Source organism: Apus apus, chromosome 2 (genome assembly GCF_020740795.1).
Source record: "Apus apus isolate bApuApu2 chromosome 2, bApuApu2.pri.cur, whole genome shotgun sequence".
NCBI lineage: Eukaryota > Metazoa > Chordata > Aves > Apodiformes > Apodidae > Apus > Apus apus.
In genome coordinates, this window is record NC_067283.1 from 113,692,764 (window position 1) to 113,707,680 (window position 14,917).

The 14,917-nt window shown below is 40.8% G+C and overlaps 1 protein-coding gene and 1 non-coding gene across 5 annotated transcripts in view; both read left to right on the forward strand.

The window, feature by feature from the left end:
• Nucleotides 1–3,589: 3,589 nt before the first annotated feature.
• Nucleotides 3,590–3,662, forward strand: TRNAA-AGC (transfer RNA alanine (anticodon AGC)). The gene has a single exon. It is a non-coding gene; the product is annotated as a tRNA-Ala (tRNA).
• A 3,620-nt stretch (nt 3,663–7,282) lies between these two features.
• UBE2V2 (ubiquitin conjugating enzyme E2 V2) overlaps nt 7,283–14,917 on the forward strand; it is a 28,483-nt gene continuing 20,848 nt past the window's right edge. For 2 of the 4 annotated variants that reach the window (XM_051610379.1, XM_051610382.1), the window contains exon 1: nt 7,283–7,378. In XM_051610379.1, the coding sequence (XP_051466339.1) occupies nt 7,363–7,378 (16 nt within the window). In that variant the 5' untranslated portion in view covers nt 7,283–7,362. Of the gene's footprint in view, nt 7,379–7,763; nt 7,873–14,917 lie in introns of all 4 variants that reach the window. The other 2 variants (XM_051610381.1, XM_051610380.1) reach the window with 2 other exon arrangements.

Sequence of the window (14,917 nt, forward strand, 5' to 3'; positions counted from 1 at the left end):
AATTGCTAGCAAGAAGAGGCCGCTTCAGTAGTGGATGGAAAGGCCCACTTTTGATCTGCCCCGACAGCAGGTTGGTTGAAACTGTATAAGATAAGCTGCTCCAATATGCTCCCTTCTTCCTCAGGTCTTTCGAGTCTCTAATAATTTTGAGAATGACTCATCTCCTGCACATTTTAAACTTAGTTATCTTTGCATATTGCTAAATATTCTTCCTGCAAAAAGTAAAAGAAGGGAAAACAGGAACTAAAAATATTTTACCAAGAGCTGAGCTGTTCTTCTGATGCCAAGCTAATGCGTTTTTGTAGTTCACGAGTGGTCCTTTTGCTAAGCGTTAGTAAAACACTTCTCAGGTGAATAAAGTGTTACAAAAAACATGTTAATGGGATTAGACAACATGAAACAAGATCAGTGCAAACTTTAAGTTTTTACCTGTCAGTTAAGGTTATAGCAGCCTTTGAATTGACAGCCATCTCTAAACAGCTTTCTGTGAGAAAAGCTGTATCTTTTCTGAAGTCACAAACAAAAATACGGTGTGGTGTTATTTTTTAAAATCCCTTATTTTAAAATAACAATAACCAACCAGGAAGTTAGTCACGGATGCTTGCCCTAAATAGCCCTTTGTCATTGCTGCTAAAAATGATTGACCTTTACTGTGGATTAATTAGTATTGGTTAGCTACCTCACTGTAAAGTCCTGCACATGATCAAATGAGCAAATGCTGTCATGGCCAGATGAGAGTCAACAGGTGATTGATTTTGTGTAAATAAGAACATGTGAAAAACACAGGTGCCTTACTTCATTCGGATTTTGTATCACAGTTTCTACTACAAATTAAATGCTTGTGATAAGAAAGCTTCCCCAAGTGAGAAGTACAGTTGCAGGTTTTCTAACCTTCCTTCTATCAACATTCAACTTCAGGATTGATTTTTTTTTTTTCACATGTCTGATTTGACAGTTTTGTGCAGCTGATGATGTCTTCCAAGGGTCTCCTTAAGCTTTCTGTTACCAGTAGTTGATCAACTGCTTTACTAAACTTCCAAAAAGAACAAGGAGGTTTTTTTTCTGTTTTGATACAGAAAGCTGTTTTCCGCCTAGTGTTTCCAACACAGAAAGCATGCTGAATCTTCTGTACATGTTCTAGTAGCTGCCATAAAAAAAAAAATTATATGCCAAATATTTCTCCTTACTCCACAAGTGTTACAAATAAATCAATTGCATGCTATTTTGAATCTTTAAAACATTCTACAAACATGAAAAACTGTACAGAATGATTCACTCCCCCTAAAAAAAATATTTTGGCTCTGGAATGACTAGCTTTAGTATTAAAAAACCCAGTCATCTAACATAGCTTAAAATTACAGATGGCCATAAATCCACAGCAGCTGTTTTTCTGATTGCTGCTTTCATTTGCACCATTCATGCTCCTAGAGCTGACAATTACCTATGTTTTATTCTGAGTACCATTATTCAGAAGAAAATAAGTTATTTACTGTGAGGGTAGTGAAGCTCTGGAACAGGTTGCCTGGGGAGGTGGTGGAAGCCCCATCCCTGGGAACATTCAAGGTCAGGCTTGATGAGGCTCTGAGCAACCTGATCAAGTTAGAAAAGTCCCTGTGCATTGCAGGGGGGGCTGGAGCAGATGTCATTTAAAGATCCCTTTCCAACCCTACATGTTTTATGATTCTATGATTTTTTTCTTCCCCTTCCTATGTTCTTGTGGCTGGAACTGTCAGAAAATCTGTAACAAATCAACACTGGAGCTTGTCAAGCACTATGAATACAGCCACAAAGAGTAAAAACAGTGTGTCACTTCCAGTTATTCCCACTTTGTGTTGCCACCTGCCAAAGCAACCAGCTCAAGGAACAATTGAATAGGTATGTACAGTTGCTCCAAGCTCTCCGTCACGTGTTGGGAGCAATGTACATAAACAAGCAGATTCATTGTCACCAGAAGCCAGTAAGATGACATGCAAACAGGCCAGGCCAGTTAGAAACCAGTCAGGTGGAAATCTTGCCTCCACTCATGCTATGGTTTGGTTTCCCCTTAGGCTGACTTAGACTTGATGGATGAGTAGTTCCTCCTGTTCTGCAGTCATACTCCTCTGGAGCGAGATCTGTGGCTTAACTTAGCAAAGAGTTTGCCATTGTCTGGCATAGTTCTGACACAACATGAGCAGTCTCCTTTACTTGGTGAATGAAGAAGCTTGAGCAGCAGTAAGAATGTCACCGTGTGGTAGATCACTGGCTGTATAATCTGGCTGTATGTGCAAGAGTACATAGAGCCTATGGAGAAGAGCACGAGTGCGAGTACCATGTCAAATCGGGCAGGGGTTGTAAACTTAATCTCACCCGACAGAACCAGAATCCCAGTTCTCTTGCTGGGTTTATACACAGCAACAAGCTTGTGCTTCAGAGATACCTGAGAGACTTCTGTTAAAATAACAGGGAGTGGGAAGCTGCAAACTTGGCCTGGGTTCGGTTGAGCTTGAAAACCTGGGGTGCTCAACTCCAGGAATGTGCAAGGTGTTAAAATCTCCAAGACAACGTGGTTGAGCTTGCATTTCAGGCTTTCTGCTGAGAGCTTTCTGCTCCCTCTCCTGAGTACTCCTGAAGGAGGGGATGGAAGAGAGAGGGTGGCAGGAGGATTCCGAGGGGGAATACCGAGGCCAAGGGGTTGTGGAAGGGGTCCCGAGGAAGCAAAAGGCAGCCTGTTGCTTAAGTGGGTGTCATTTTTACAGCAAGTATCAGAAGCTTCTTAAAAATGCACCGATTGAGCTAGTACTAGTGATAGGTAACTCTCTAGATCTGCATCTTGAGTTAGGTACTTGCTGTTGGTAAGTGAAGATGAAAATTAAATTGTTAAAGATGGCTTATTACCATGTTCCTTGTCTGTGATGTAGGTTGTAGGCTCTGCATCAGGTCATGCAAGCATTTGTCATGCTCGTGCAAGTTCGTATTTCAAAATGAAAGTGTTTTAAGGCTGGTAAAAGTAATGTGCTAATTATAGGCAAGTGCATTTGGTGAGGTTAGAAATAGGGGTAAATACGGTAATAAATAAGGAAAATACAGATACTTTTTAATTTCACTTTGTCACCCCAGAGAAGCTAGACACCTTCCAAAAGGATATTATACATATATAAAACCATAAGCTTTGACTATAAAACTGTTTCTATCAGGTCTATAATGTTTTTCACCCATTAAACATTTCCTTTACCGGGTTTTTAATGGGTATGGGTTGAAAATTGGAAAGAACGTGGGTTTCTTTGTTGAATTTGTAACAGTTGTTCAATAAAATCTGGGATCGTTCAATAACACATTTGGTTTCTTGTAAGCAACTTGGTATTTTTGAGAGCTTCTTCAATGAAAACAGCTAAAAAATAAAGACTTGTGGTGCAGAAGAGATTAGTAAGATTATTCGGGTAGCGTACATGCTGAAAGCTGTATTGCATGGTTGCAGCTGAGAGTTGCAGTTACTGGTGAGTGTGAGGAATGACTCAGCAACAGAGAACAGATACGTAGTGGTGTCAGTCTTAGTGAGGGTGGAGGGTGGAGTGGCTAAGTATAAGTTTGCAAGGTTGAAAAAACAGAAGGGGAATTAGCTCAAATGGTAGAGCGCTCGCTTAGCATGCGAGAGGTAGCGGGATCGATGCCCGCATTCTCCAGTTGTATTTTCCATTAACCGTTTTGTGATAAACTACACAGCAAGAGTTCAAAATACTTCTGTAGTTTTTCCTGTAGAATGGCGTAAAGAAACCCGAAACAATTACAATTTAGAAAATGATTAAAATACTTCACATTTTCTTTTCAAAATCGTATGTGTGTATTATTTGCATGCAGGGAGAAAAGTCACAATCCTTACATGAAATAACAAAACCTACTGGCATTTTAATACAATAATAAGCCACATGAACTAATAATGGATTAAAATAATTTTTTGATGTGCCCTTAAATATCTCGTTTATTATTTAATTAATTAGTTACATTTATATTTGATATTATAGTTTAGTATATAGTGAACATTTTGTATATCTGCTATGAGTAATGCTCATTATTTTTGTTCTGCTTTGGTTGTATAGGCTATTTATTAGAAACAATGGGCGAGAATATTCTATAACTATCTTACTCCTGGTTAGCAAGATTATGTCCTTTTCTTGTGAATTTTCACATCTGTGAAATATCATGGAAATTTTCCCTGTAAATCTACACTTGCACATCTTAAGTCTTAATAAGACTTTTTATTAATTCTAGTTGGATTTTCTTACTAGCTCATTTATGTGGTAAACTGCTTGTACTTCCAGGCTGAGAAAGCATGGGGAAATGAGCAAAAGGTACTTTCTAGAAACACAGTGAATTTGGGCAGTCAGGGTCTTGGGAGTACAAATATTAAATAGAAATCAGGAAACAAAAATTATGAACTGTGTTTCAGGTAAGGAAGCAGGGGATACTGTGCTGTGTGGATGTGTGAGCAGGATCTGGGGTGAAAGTAAGGGAGCTTGGAGATCCTCCTCCAGTGATGTTACAAGGAAGGAGTTAACCTCTGGACGATTGGGACAGAAATTGAATTTGCTCATTTTTCTTGTATGCTTCATGTACTGGAGAGAAAAGAGGAATTGTGGCTTCCAGACTGCCAGATGCTTCTTAAAATTAAGCCTGTTGGAGAGAAAAGTGCTACGGTCTTCAGGAGTCTGCTCAGGGAATTATTTAAATATCCATTTTCTTTGAACGAGACTCTATCGTAGTTTTCTATGTGATTATTATTGCTTCTATGTCTGTTACGTTTCTCTTATTGCTTAATACATCCCACTGTCTGTGCTTTTAAAGAGAGTGAGTAATGTTGCTCTTCTCAGCTAGTCAGAGGCAAGTTGTGCACTGATGAAATGAGGAAATTCAGTACAGAGAATTCTGCACAGGTGCAACCCTCACTCACACAAGTTGCCTTCGGACTGCAAGTTCTGGGCTAATGACTGTTTGCCACATTTACACCCAGCGTCCTGTACTGGAGCTCTTCTGCCTGTTAGGGCTTGTAAAGGCACCATGATACGAATAGAAGTAAGAGCTTTTCTCATCCCATATGGTGCTTTTATGTCCTTACTTTTTAGGTAGACTACCTTGTGAAGAATTTACAGGATTGAGAGAGGCAAGGGTCCTAGCCCCCAGAAGCCCCACTTGCAGCAGGAAATTACCTGATGCGGGGTAAGTAGCTTCCAGAGCCCCATGTCAAAGGAGTGTCAGCTCTGGGTCTGTCTGTGCTCTCTGATTCAGAAGTTGCATAGAGATATTCTGTGGGAAGAACCATGAGGGAATTAAACTTCAATGATTTTTGTTATTATGGGCATTCACACAGGCTTAGTCATCAGTAATATTGTACTTAAATATAAATCAGTTATTAGTTCTGTGAAAAATATTTTGTTTGTAATAAACTTGCTGGAAGCTACTGTTATCCTGTCTGTGTCTGTTTTAGTCTGATAAAGGGGAATCGTTATTCCTTACTTGTCTTTTATCAATACTTTGCTACAAATATTACTTAGAAAATCTTTCCAGGGTTGAGGTAGAGCTTGGGAACTGTCATTCTGGCAACTCTGGAGCCAGTGTTTTACAGCATCTCAACTCTGAAACACTTCCTTTAAATAAATTTATTTCACAACATGATTGCAGTACGATGGTTTTCTGAGCTGAGCACATTGCAGTTCAAAGTTTTCCTACAAGGGATGCCGTGTGATGTCTGACAATAAAGTTTATAAAAAGCTTTTTCTGTAATGATTGCCATTACCCTCTTTTCACCAGGCTGTAAGCTGAAATTGTATTTCAAAGAACTCCTTTTCTTGTTGCAGAGAGTGAGAGGTGACTTCATTACCATCTGTAAACACTGATTGTTTGGAAAAAAATGAACTTAAACCTCTGCATGTGTTCCTTTTCTACTTTCGAAGTATTTTTCTTCTGAAGTTCAGTGTTGAAAAAAAAAACAACTCTCAGTAAACTTCCCGCAACAGAGTGAAAGAAAATAGCTGTTAGAGTCACTCAGCACAGGGTTCCTTACTAAGGCTTTTTTTCCCCCATTTTGGCCCCTGTTTTATCTTTATTACCTGTGCTTGATGTTAGTATTGAAATAATTTGTTGCTAATAACCATACAAGGGGTCCCACATCGAGTGGATGGGGGTGATCCTTGCACGGTGTGTTTTCAGGGACTCGGGGGATTATGATTGGCTTTGGCTCCTTGAGCTTACAGCTGTAACCATATCACGTGTCAGAAGATAGACAGGTGTACTATTCATAGTAAGCATAGGAGCAACTAAAATAGGTGCCTTCTGAAAAGAGTAAGTGCACAGGCACCGTGTGGCCGTGGTGCTCCTCTCAGCCCTGGGGCCAGGCAGGTTCTAGTTTTGCTGCAAGGAGAAGCACGGGGTGGGGACATGTATCTTGCTCCTTCTGGCTGCTCTCAGGATGGCCGCAGCGGGTGAGGTTTGTGCAGCGGTCTCTGCTGTCCCGGCTGCACTTGCTCTCGAGTGCAAAGAACAGGAAAAGAGGGACAACTCGTACGGCGTGTTCTTCTGTTCCAGGCCCCAGTATTTTCTCCAGCGATGTTACAACAGAGGAGAAAAATCTTCAAATATTGTCACCTTTTAAAGTATCCTTACTGTGTCCATTAGAAGAGATATTGAAATAGGCTACAGAAAGAACCCCTACCACCCTCTGCTTGTGACAACAGGAAGCTCCACACCATTAAAGTGGGCACAGGAAGGAAGAACGAGGGCAGGCCGGCTGCCGGGGGGTGCGGGGATGGCAGCAGGGGTTGGAGGTTTCAGGTTCGCCGAAGGAAAAGCGTTTTTGCGCCCTCGCATTGTGAGCTCCCCCAGCCAGAACGTGTCAACGAGTCTCAGACTCAGCCGCCCGGGCCTGCGCGGGGGCCCCGCCGCCCGGGGAGCGCGGGGACACGCCCCCTTCCCCGAGCCCCGCCCCCTTCCCAGGGCTCCGCCCCTTCTGGCCCCGCCCCCTCCTCTGACCTCCGCCCCTTTTTAAGGGCATCGCCCCTTCCCTAGACCCCGCCCCCTTCCCTGCCCCGCCTGTTCTCTGGGCCCCGCCCCATTACCTAGCCCCGCCCCCTTCCCCGGGCCACACCCCCTCCCCTGACTCAGCCCCTTCCCTGGGCCCCGCCCCCATTGCCTGCCCCCGCCCCCTTCCCTGGGCCACGCCCCCTTCTTTTGCTTCGGCCCCGCCCCCGCCGCTCGCGCCCGCCCCGCGCCTTTCCCGCGCGCGCCTCCCCGCTCCGGAGCTGCCCCTCCCCGGCGGGAAGTGACGAAGCCTCGGGCGGAAGTGACGCGCGTCGCGTGCAGGCCCGGACCGGTGGGGGGGGATTGGAGAAGATGGCTGGATCCACAGGTCTGTGCGGGGGGCCGGGCGGGCCTGCTGCGGGAAGGGGGGGGGCGCGGGGCGCTGGGGGCCGTGCTCGGGAGGCGCCCCCGGAAGGGCTGGAGGGGGTCTCCTTTCGCGGGGAGGGAGGCTGGGGGGGCGAGCTGCCGCTGACGGCGGCGGCCCGGCTGGGGAGGAGGTCCCTTCTGCAGGGGGGAAAGGGAAGCTGCGGGGGCGCCGGGCCGGGTGACGCCCCAGGCGCGACCCCCGCCCCCCCCCCCCCACCGGTCTGTGGGGCAGCGACGGCCTCGTGAGAGCCTGGCCTAGGGGCGAGTGGGGGGAGAGCGGGCTCCGGGTTCTGTACAGAACGTAGTGGGGTGCTGGAAAAGAGAAGGTTTTATCTGCTGTGAAACAGGAATGGAAAGATGCATGTACATACAGGGAGCGGAGAAGATGTCACTAGCCTCGTGAAAGTGCTGAAGGAATAAGATTTGTACTAAGTATTTGTACCAGTGTACCCTCCGGTAAGTACAGAAGTCGAGATATAGTAGTATCTAAAATAAAGGATTGTCTCTTTCCCCTCCTTTTGCAAAGGAAAGGGGGTCAAGCCTGTGTTGTATTTTGGGGCAAGGTGCTTCATTGTGGTGGTGACTGCAGCATGGTGGGAAGGAGGAATGAAGCATCTTGCTGTCCTTCACTGCTCAGCCCGTGGAGCCAAAAAGTCTTTTGTAGGCATATGGAAGGGCAAAGAGCTGCAAGTCATCCCAGGAATCTCACATCAGTAACCAGTACAGTATGCCTTGAGCATTTGTATGGTGGAATATTGTGGAAGGTGGTGGCAAAGAATGGGACAAGAATATTGTTTCAGTTACTAAATGCAGAAGTTTAGGAAGCACAATTATTCTCTCTCACTTTCTTTTCATGAATAGCTTGAAGTATAAAAAGACTGTACAAAAAGCTGAAGTCTTCAGGGCCTCATTCCCCTTTCTCTCACCCCTGAGACTTTATAAATGGGATTGACAGAGCTCAGAGGAATGAGCTGACCTCAGTCGCCAGTCTAGGGTGAGCATTGGCCACTAATGTATTTCTGTTCCAAATCCACTGGATCATTGAGGGATTGAGACTGTGACAAAACAGAAGAAACTGTGAGAATAGCATGTGGAGATTTTTTGGGGGTAGGAGAGTCCTCTCCGCTTGCTACCATGACTTTGGGGATGTGGGATTTATGGAGTGGATTTTGGAAATGTTACAACAAATTGGGATGTAGAGCAGCTTTTACAACTCTGAAAGAGCAGTCCAAAAAGAGTCGTTATGCCTATGATAAACTGAGCTAGAATGGTAATATTAGATAAATGTATTTACTTGGCTATGGATTACTGCATCTTTATTTTGTTAAAATGTATTGACTTCCTGGTGTCTCAACTTAAAAGGATTTATTATTAGGTTTCTTGTGCAGCATCTCCCAGCTTATGTCTGGACTCTGGCCTGGGGTTTTCTGAAACACACAGGAAGTCAAGTTGGTTTAGGTCGTGTGTATTGGTGTTTGGCATCACAGTCCATCCAATCTGGCTAGTGTAGAATATCAGTTACTGGAAGTATGTATAGTGCAAGAAGCTGTTTTCTTCCTAGAGAACATTCAACTCCGTAAGAATGATTTTTTTTCTGACTAAACTGTCTTAGATTTATTGCTATAAATGCTCTTTGAAGTCTTACATATGATGTTTTATAATCTGTAGGCACTTGGTGCAGTGATTTTTGTCTCAGAAATACACCTAAGGTTCAAAAAAAGTGCGAGTTCTCAAAAGCTCTTCACACACGTACCTCCTGAAAACAATGTAAAGTGCTATTACTGCAGGTGTGCATTGTTCAATTAATGAAATAATTTGCATAAAATGAAGCAAGCAGAATCATCAGCAGAACTGCTAACGTCATTAGTTAGGGCTTCTAAAGTGAAACATTTATTCCTGTAGAGAAAATACTGTTGCTTTTTATTGGTATATACACAGGTCTTCGGGGGTGGGGAGTGTTTGTTTTGTTCTTGCCACATAGTATGCAGAAATTTTGGTTTTTAAGACCTCACCCAGAAAAACTGCTCTTGCCAGGAAGCTGTGTTATACTAATTTGTGAAGGAGTGAAGAGAGTGATTTGCTGTAGACATGAGATTTAGTTCTACCTAGCTCTGTAATTTAATCTGTTCTTGCTATGAAATTCAACTTAATCCTTATTTATTTCAGAAAAAAAATTTTTTGGTTGCATGAAGTCCAGGAATGAAATTGTAGCCCCAAGGAAGTCAACAGCAGGACTTTTACTCAGTTCAACTCTCTTAGTATTATCCCAGAGATTCCTTTCCTGGGCTCACTGGTTCTTTGAACAATCATGTAAAAAAATTGCATACCTTTAACAACAGGTAGTTTAGATTGACAATAGCTATTCTGTAATGTGTGCTAAAGAAATTGTATGTTAGCATTATATTGTTGTTGAATGAGTATTTTATCTACTTTCTAAAATTACCTATATTCCCTAACTTTACAAGTAGGTATTGCGTGTCCTATAAGTGGACATTCGTAAGCTGCTGTTTGATTAATCTTCCCATACACTGACTCCTGTTTGAAGCTGGACCAAGGTTTCTGTGGGTACTGCTGGAGGTCTGGGGAAAAAGAAGTAACTTTTTTAAAGAAGAGAACATTGGTTGTTGATATAATCAACCAATTTCATATTGGTTAGCTGGAGATTAATTCTGTTAATCTCTTTGAAAGTACAGAGCAGATAATGCAATTAAATATAGGTTCATGTAAAAAGAAGTAAGTTTACCAAAGCATACTATTTAAAATTTCTTGTGTAGCTTGACAAAAAGAAATGGATCAGTAACATCATTGAAAGGAATTGCTGTATTTCCGTAAATTGTGTTTTACTTAAATTTACCTTATGTGTGTAGGATATACATACATCTATCTAAAATATAGATGTTTCCTGAAAGCAGCAATCATGGCAGTAAGTGGTGAGAATTTATATGTGAAAAGATGAGAATTAAGGCAGCATTGTCTAGTACTTTGCTATAACTATGGGCTGCTAAAGCTTTTGTCTCCTGCCTCTGTGGGCTTCAGTAGCTTGGGGAGAGTGAACCTGACCAAGTTAATGAAAATTCCCCTTAGTTTGCTGGAGCTGTGCACTCAGGGCAAAAAAAAAAATCTACTGATCTAGAATCACTGATTTACTCCTAGGATGGAGTCATAATCAGCCTTTTCTGTGTGCTTAATGTTTTCAAATGAGCACAGCTAGATCCCAAAAAGATATTTTTTCAGGAAATCCATACTTTGCATTTGCAGGTATTCTAATCTTTAAAGATGAATCATCTTCTTTGTGTGACTTACGTTGCCCATACAAAAACATCTTTCCCTTTGGGTTTATATATGATGGATTCTTTGAATAGAAATAGCATAGTGCTCCCTCTCAGTGCCTTGTTTTCGTAGCTTTGGTTTTAGTGTCTATTTGCAAATACAAGTGGTGGTGAAAGCAGGTCTAAGTGTGTGTGACTCTGCAGCTGTAGGGAAGCTGATATTAAAAGTGAAGAGCTGGAAGTGATCTTGAGTGCATTCAGTCTAACTCCCTGAGCTATGAAGCAGGGACTGACTGTATCTTTCCTGGTGATTAGGGTTTTGTTGTTTTTAAAGCTTTTTTACCCTAAAATCCTCCATTGAAAAGGATTACATATAATGTGAAATAATGTGAGATAGAGCTGTGTAATATTTTCCCTTAAACCCTTTGCAGCTCTTCCCCATTCCAAATCAAGCTGATGTCTGTCTGGTTTTTGCTTAGTGGGATGGAGGTTGATGGATCACCATATCGTGTCTGGAGACTCCTAGATATTAGTAGTCATTCAGAGGAATAATAAATGCTTTTATTCATAAGTGGGATGTAGAAGCAATGTTTTAAAGACTTTTTTTTTTTTCATATGGGAGATGGTATTAGTTAAACTTTGTCTCTAGAAAACTTGTGCATTAAACATTGCAGAGGTAGGCTTCTCTGTACATCTGGCCTGTGGGATGCCTGTTTCCTCTCTCTCTTTTTTTTTCCCTTGTGAAGGAAATAGTTGTCTAATTTTTATCTAGTATGCTCTATCTTCAAGGCTGTATTACTCCCTCCCATTTTCTCTTGTGCCTCCATCACATCATTCACTTATCCAGAATCTGTCCAAGAAGTTAGCTTAAAAGCTGTTTAGAATTTTACAGTCCTCAGACTTTGTTCTGTGTATTTATGTTAGCTCTGTAAGCATAGACTTTTTGAAGCTGCAAGCAATGGGACAAAGAAAAAGAAGCAATATACTGTTTACTGTGAGGTAGCAAGCACTGTGGGGCATTTTTCCATCCTGTCCTATGCACAAGGAATTGCAACTGTGATTGTTCTCCCTGCTTAAAAACATCTTGGTGAGCAGCAAATCATTTAGATGTGCTACAGCTGGGTTCAGCTTCAGAACAATCTAGTTTACAAGTGACTTTTAAACTATATATAGACCATCAGTTCTTTCCAACTTTGTGGCATATGTGGGCAAGATACTCTGTTTCTTCTCAGAACTTTGCCTGTACCGTTTTCCTCTCTTCGTCGCTGGTATCTCCATGAATACAAGCGCCCATTTCAAGTATGTCTGCCACAGTATCTATGTATGTTCGTTAGCTAGACACCTTAGTTCTGAGATAAAAAAGTGGCCCTCTTTGTTATCTTATACTTGCTTAAGAGTCTGAAATTCAAGGATGTTATCAGGCATAGTATTAAAGCTCATTATTTAAACTATGCTTTACAGTCCTGGAAAATTTTAGCCTAGGTTAAGATACAACACACATTTTCAGGAAGATACGCCTTTTAGCAGTTGGAGGCAGATGGGCCATACTATAAATCTAAGCATGAATGAGAAGGCTTCTCATGTGTGTTAGATTTACAAGTCTTGTGAGTATCTGGTGGGAGTTCAATTACATATGTATTTGTTAGAGTTTGTGTTTTTCCTTATGGAAGACTTTTCCAAAAGCAGTATCAAGTACTAACAGTGTACAACTGTTCAGCTGTGTTTTGTTGACAAGCCCTTCCTTCTCTCTCTCCCTGCTCTGAAGAAAGTTTTTGCTAGACTGTAGCTTGTATTTCATCCTGACCAAAACTTTCTGTAAAGCTTCAGCTACTCAACGTCACTTAGGTTTTGCTATCTCAGTTAGTCTGTGGGATCCTCAGGTTATGAAAAGGCAAGAGGTTCTATGGGGAAAATGTTAAAAATAGTCTTGATTTAAGCTGTAGTCAGAAGGGTTTTGCTATATCCTCTCCTGCCCGAAATAATATTTTCCTTTGTATTTGTCATTTAGAAGGCACTAATGAGAGGTAATTCAAACAATATTTTGAATAAAATCAGTACATCAGTGCAAAAACTTATTACTGTGAAGCTGTCAGACTGGTTCTGAATAACATGAGCTTATGTTTGTTTTACAGCCTTTTCAAAAATGTGTGGCGCTTTAATTACGTGACTCTAAATCATTTCTAGTTAGCGTTTTAGAACAAATGTCACCTTCAACACTTAGAACTTAAGAGCTCTAAATCAGTTATTTCAGAAGGTTTGAGAAGCTTCAAATAGATTTAAAAACTGTCAAAAAGTTATGTATAACATCTAGATAGACTCAGTATCCCCTGTTAAAAAAAATCTCCTCCTGTCATTGGATTTGTGACTATTCATAACTGGGTAGCTAAGTGCATTTTAAATTAACTTGGGTAAATTAAAAAAACCCCTCCCCAAACATGTGAAAATAGTGTTCTTTATTCAAGATACCCATATAGTCTTAGTAAAATATCCAGGTTTATTCATAGAACTTTTTAAAGGAAGAAATTGTAAGCTTGCTTTCTTCTCACTGAAGTAGAAGTTGTGACCTTGTAAATATTAAATAATTTTAACTTTTGAGTGCCACGGTATATAGTAAATAGCAGGCTGAAGGATGACTGTCACAAAAATAATGTAGGAAAATAGTTTAATGGCAGTCTTTTTACTAAATGTGTGGTGATTGGTACCTTAGCTGGTTATATCCACAAACATATCCTTACGTGTATAACTGAAAGAATAGCAATGGATCACATTATTTGTTTTACATGGATACAGTATCTTTATGTTTTGGACTGTGGGTGGGTGCTGAGTCACGTTGGAGAGGACCTTCATCCAAGTCTTAGAACAACTGTTCGCTAATCAATGACTTATAACCCGTTTTAGACAGCTTTACAGCTTTGCTACAGTAAATCCTTGATGCTACTCTTGTTATCTGGGTCACACATTGTGTTCTTACTATTAAAGCAGACCGTGTGAAAGCCTTTTCATGCCAGGAAATACTGGTCTCTGCTGGGTTCCTCTAGTCTCCCACTCCTCCTGTCCCTTTATCTGAAAAAAAAATTAATAATTTCCACCATCATATGCAAAAGGAAAACATGAAAATTCTGTATTTGAAATACTTTTTCCTCTCTGTCAATAGAAACTCAGGTTTAAAAATGAAACTTTAAAAAATTGAGTGTATCTGCCATCATACCTTTTCTTGCCTTTATTATAGCTTTTTGTTCTTAATAGTGGGATTAATTAATACTAAACAAGTCTGGGGTTTTGGGTTTTTGTGGTTTTTTGTTTTTTTTTTAGCTTCTGAGACAAATAGGAAATACTTATTTTCCTAATAAAATCTTGATTCCTTAGTCTACTAAATCACAATTAATATTGCTGGTGGGTTTTGAAATGACAGATACCTTTTCTAAACCCTCTTTACTGGCTTCCTGCCTTACATTGTTCAGTACAAAATTGAAGTATTCACAACATTCTCAATTTTCTAAGTGTCACAGTATGTCATTTTTTCATAATTTATTGCTTCATACACTAAAATATCTGGGAAGATAGTTGAACCATTTAATATCTCATCTGTGTTTCACTGAGTGGTTGCCTATAAAGAGTTAAATTTTAAATCGTAGTCAGCCTGTGCTTTTCCACCCTTCACCTAAACAGCTTGGATGTCAATTGATGAGCTGTTTAGTGATTTAACTGTTTGATTCCTGTATGGTTATGGTTAGGCACAACTGAACTCAACGAGTTTACACTGGCTTTGTTTATAACAAAAACCTTGAACTTAGATATAATACAGACTGATAAATTGATGCCATTGGTGCAAATTTGTAAAATTTAGTTTTAAGCAGCTTACACATTTTATTTTAGGACTGCAGCCTAGTTTAGTGGGTTTTATACTATATTTTTCTATTGGTGTGCTAACTAATTTTTTATGGTTTTTTTGGATGAAGTATTTTAATAGAAGTTTTTGTGTGGGAGCTTTTCAAGGTTTTAGGGTTGTTTTGTTTTTTTTTTTACTCAGAGCTTGATTATGCCTTCACTATTTTGTAGTCTTAACAACATTTGTATCTGTAGTGGTGCAAGCTTCATTAGTGCAATTTATATGAGCACCATTAGTAATTCCATGCCAGCAACTGTAGTCAAGATTGCTGCATTTGCATCGAAATGCAAAGATAGAGTGAAGCAAACTGTAACTGTTGTTGCATCCTTTCAAACAAAGTTGA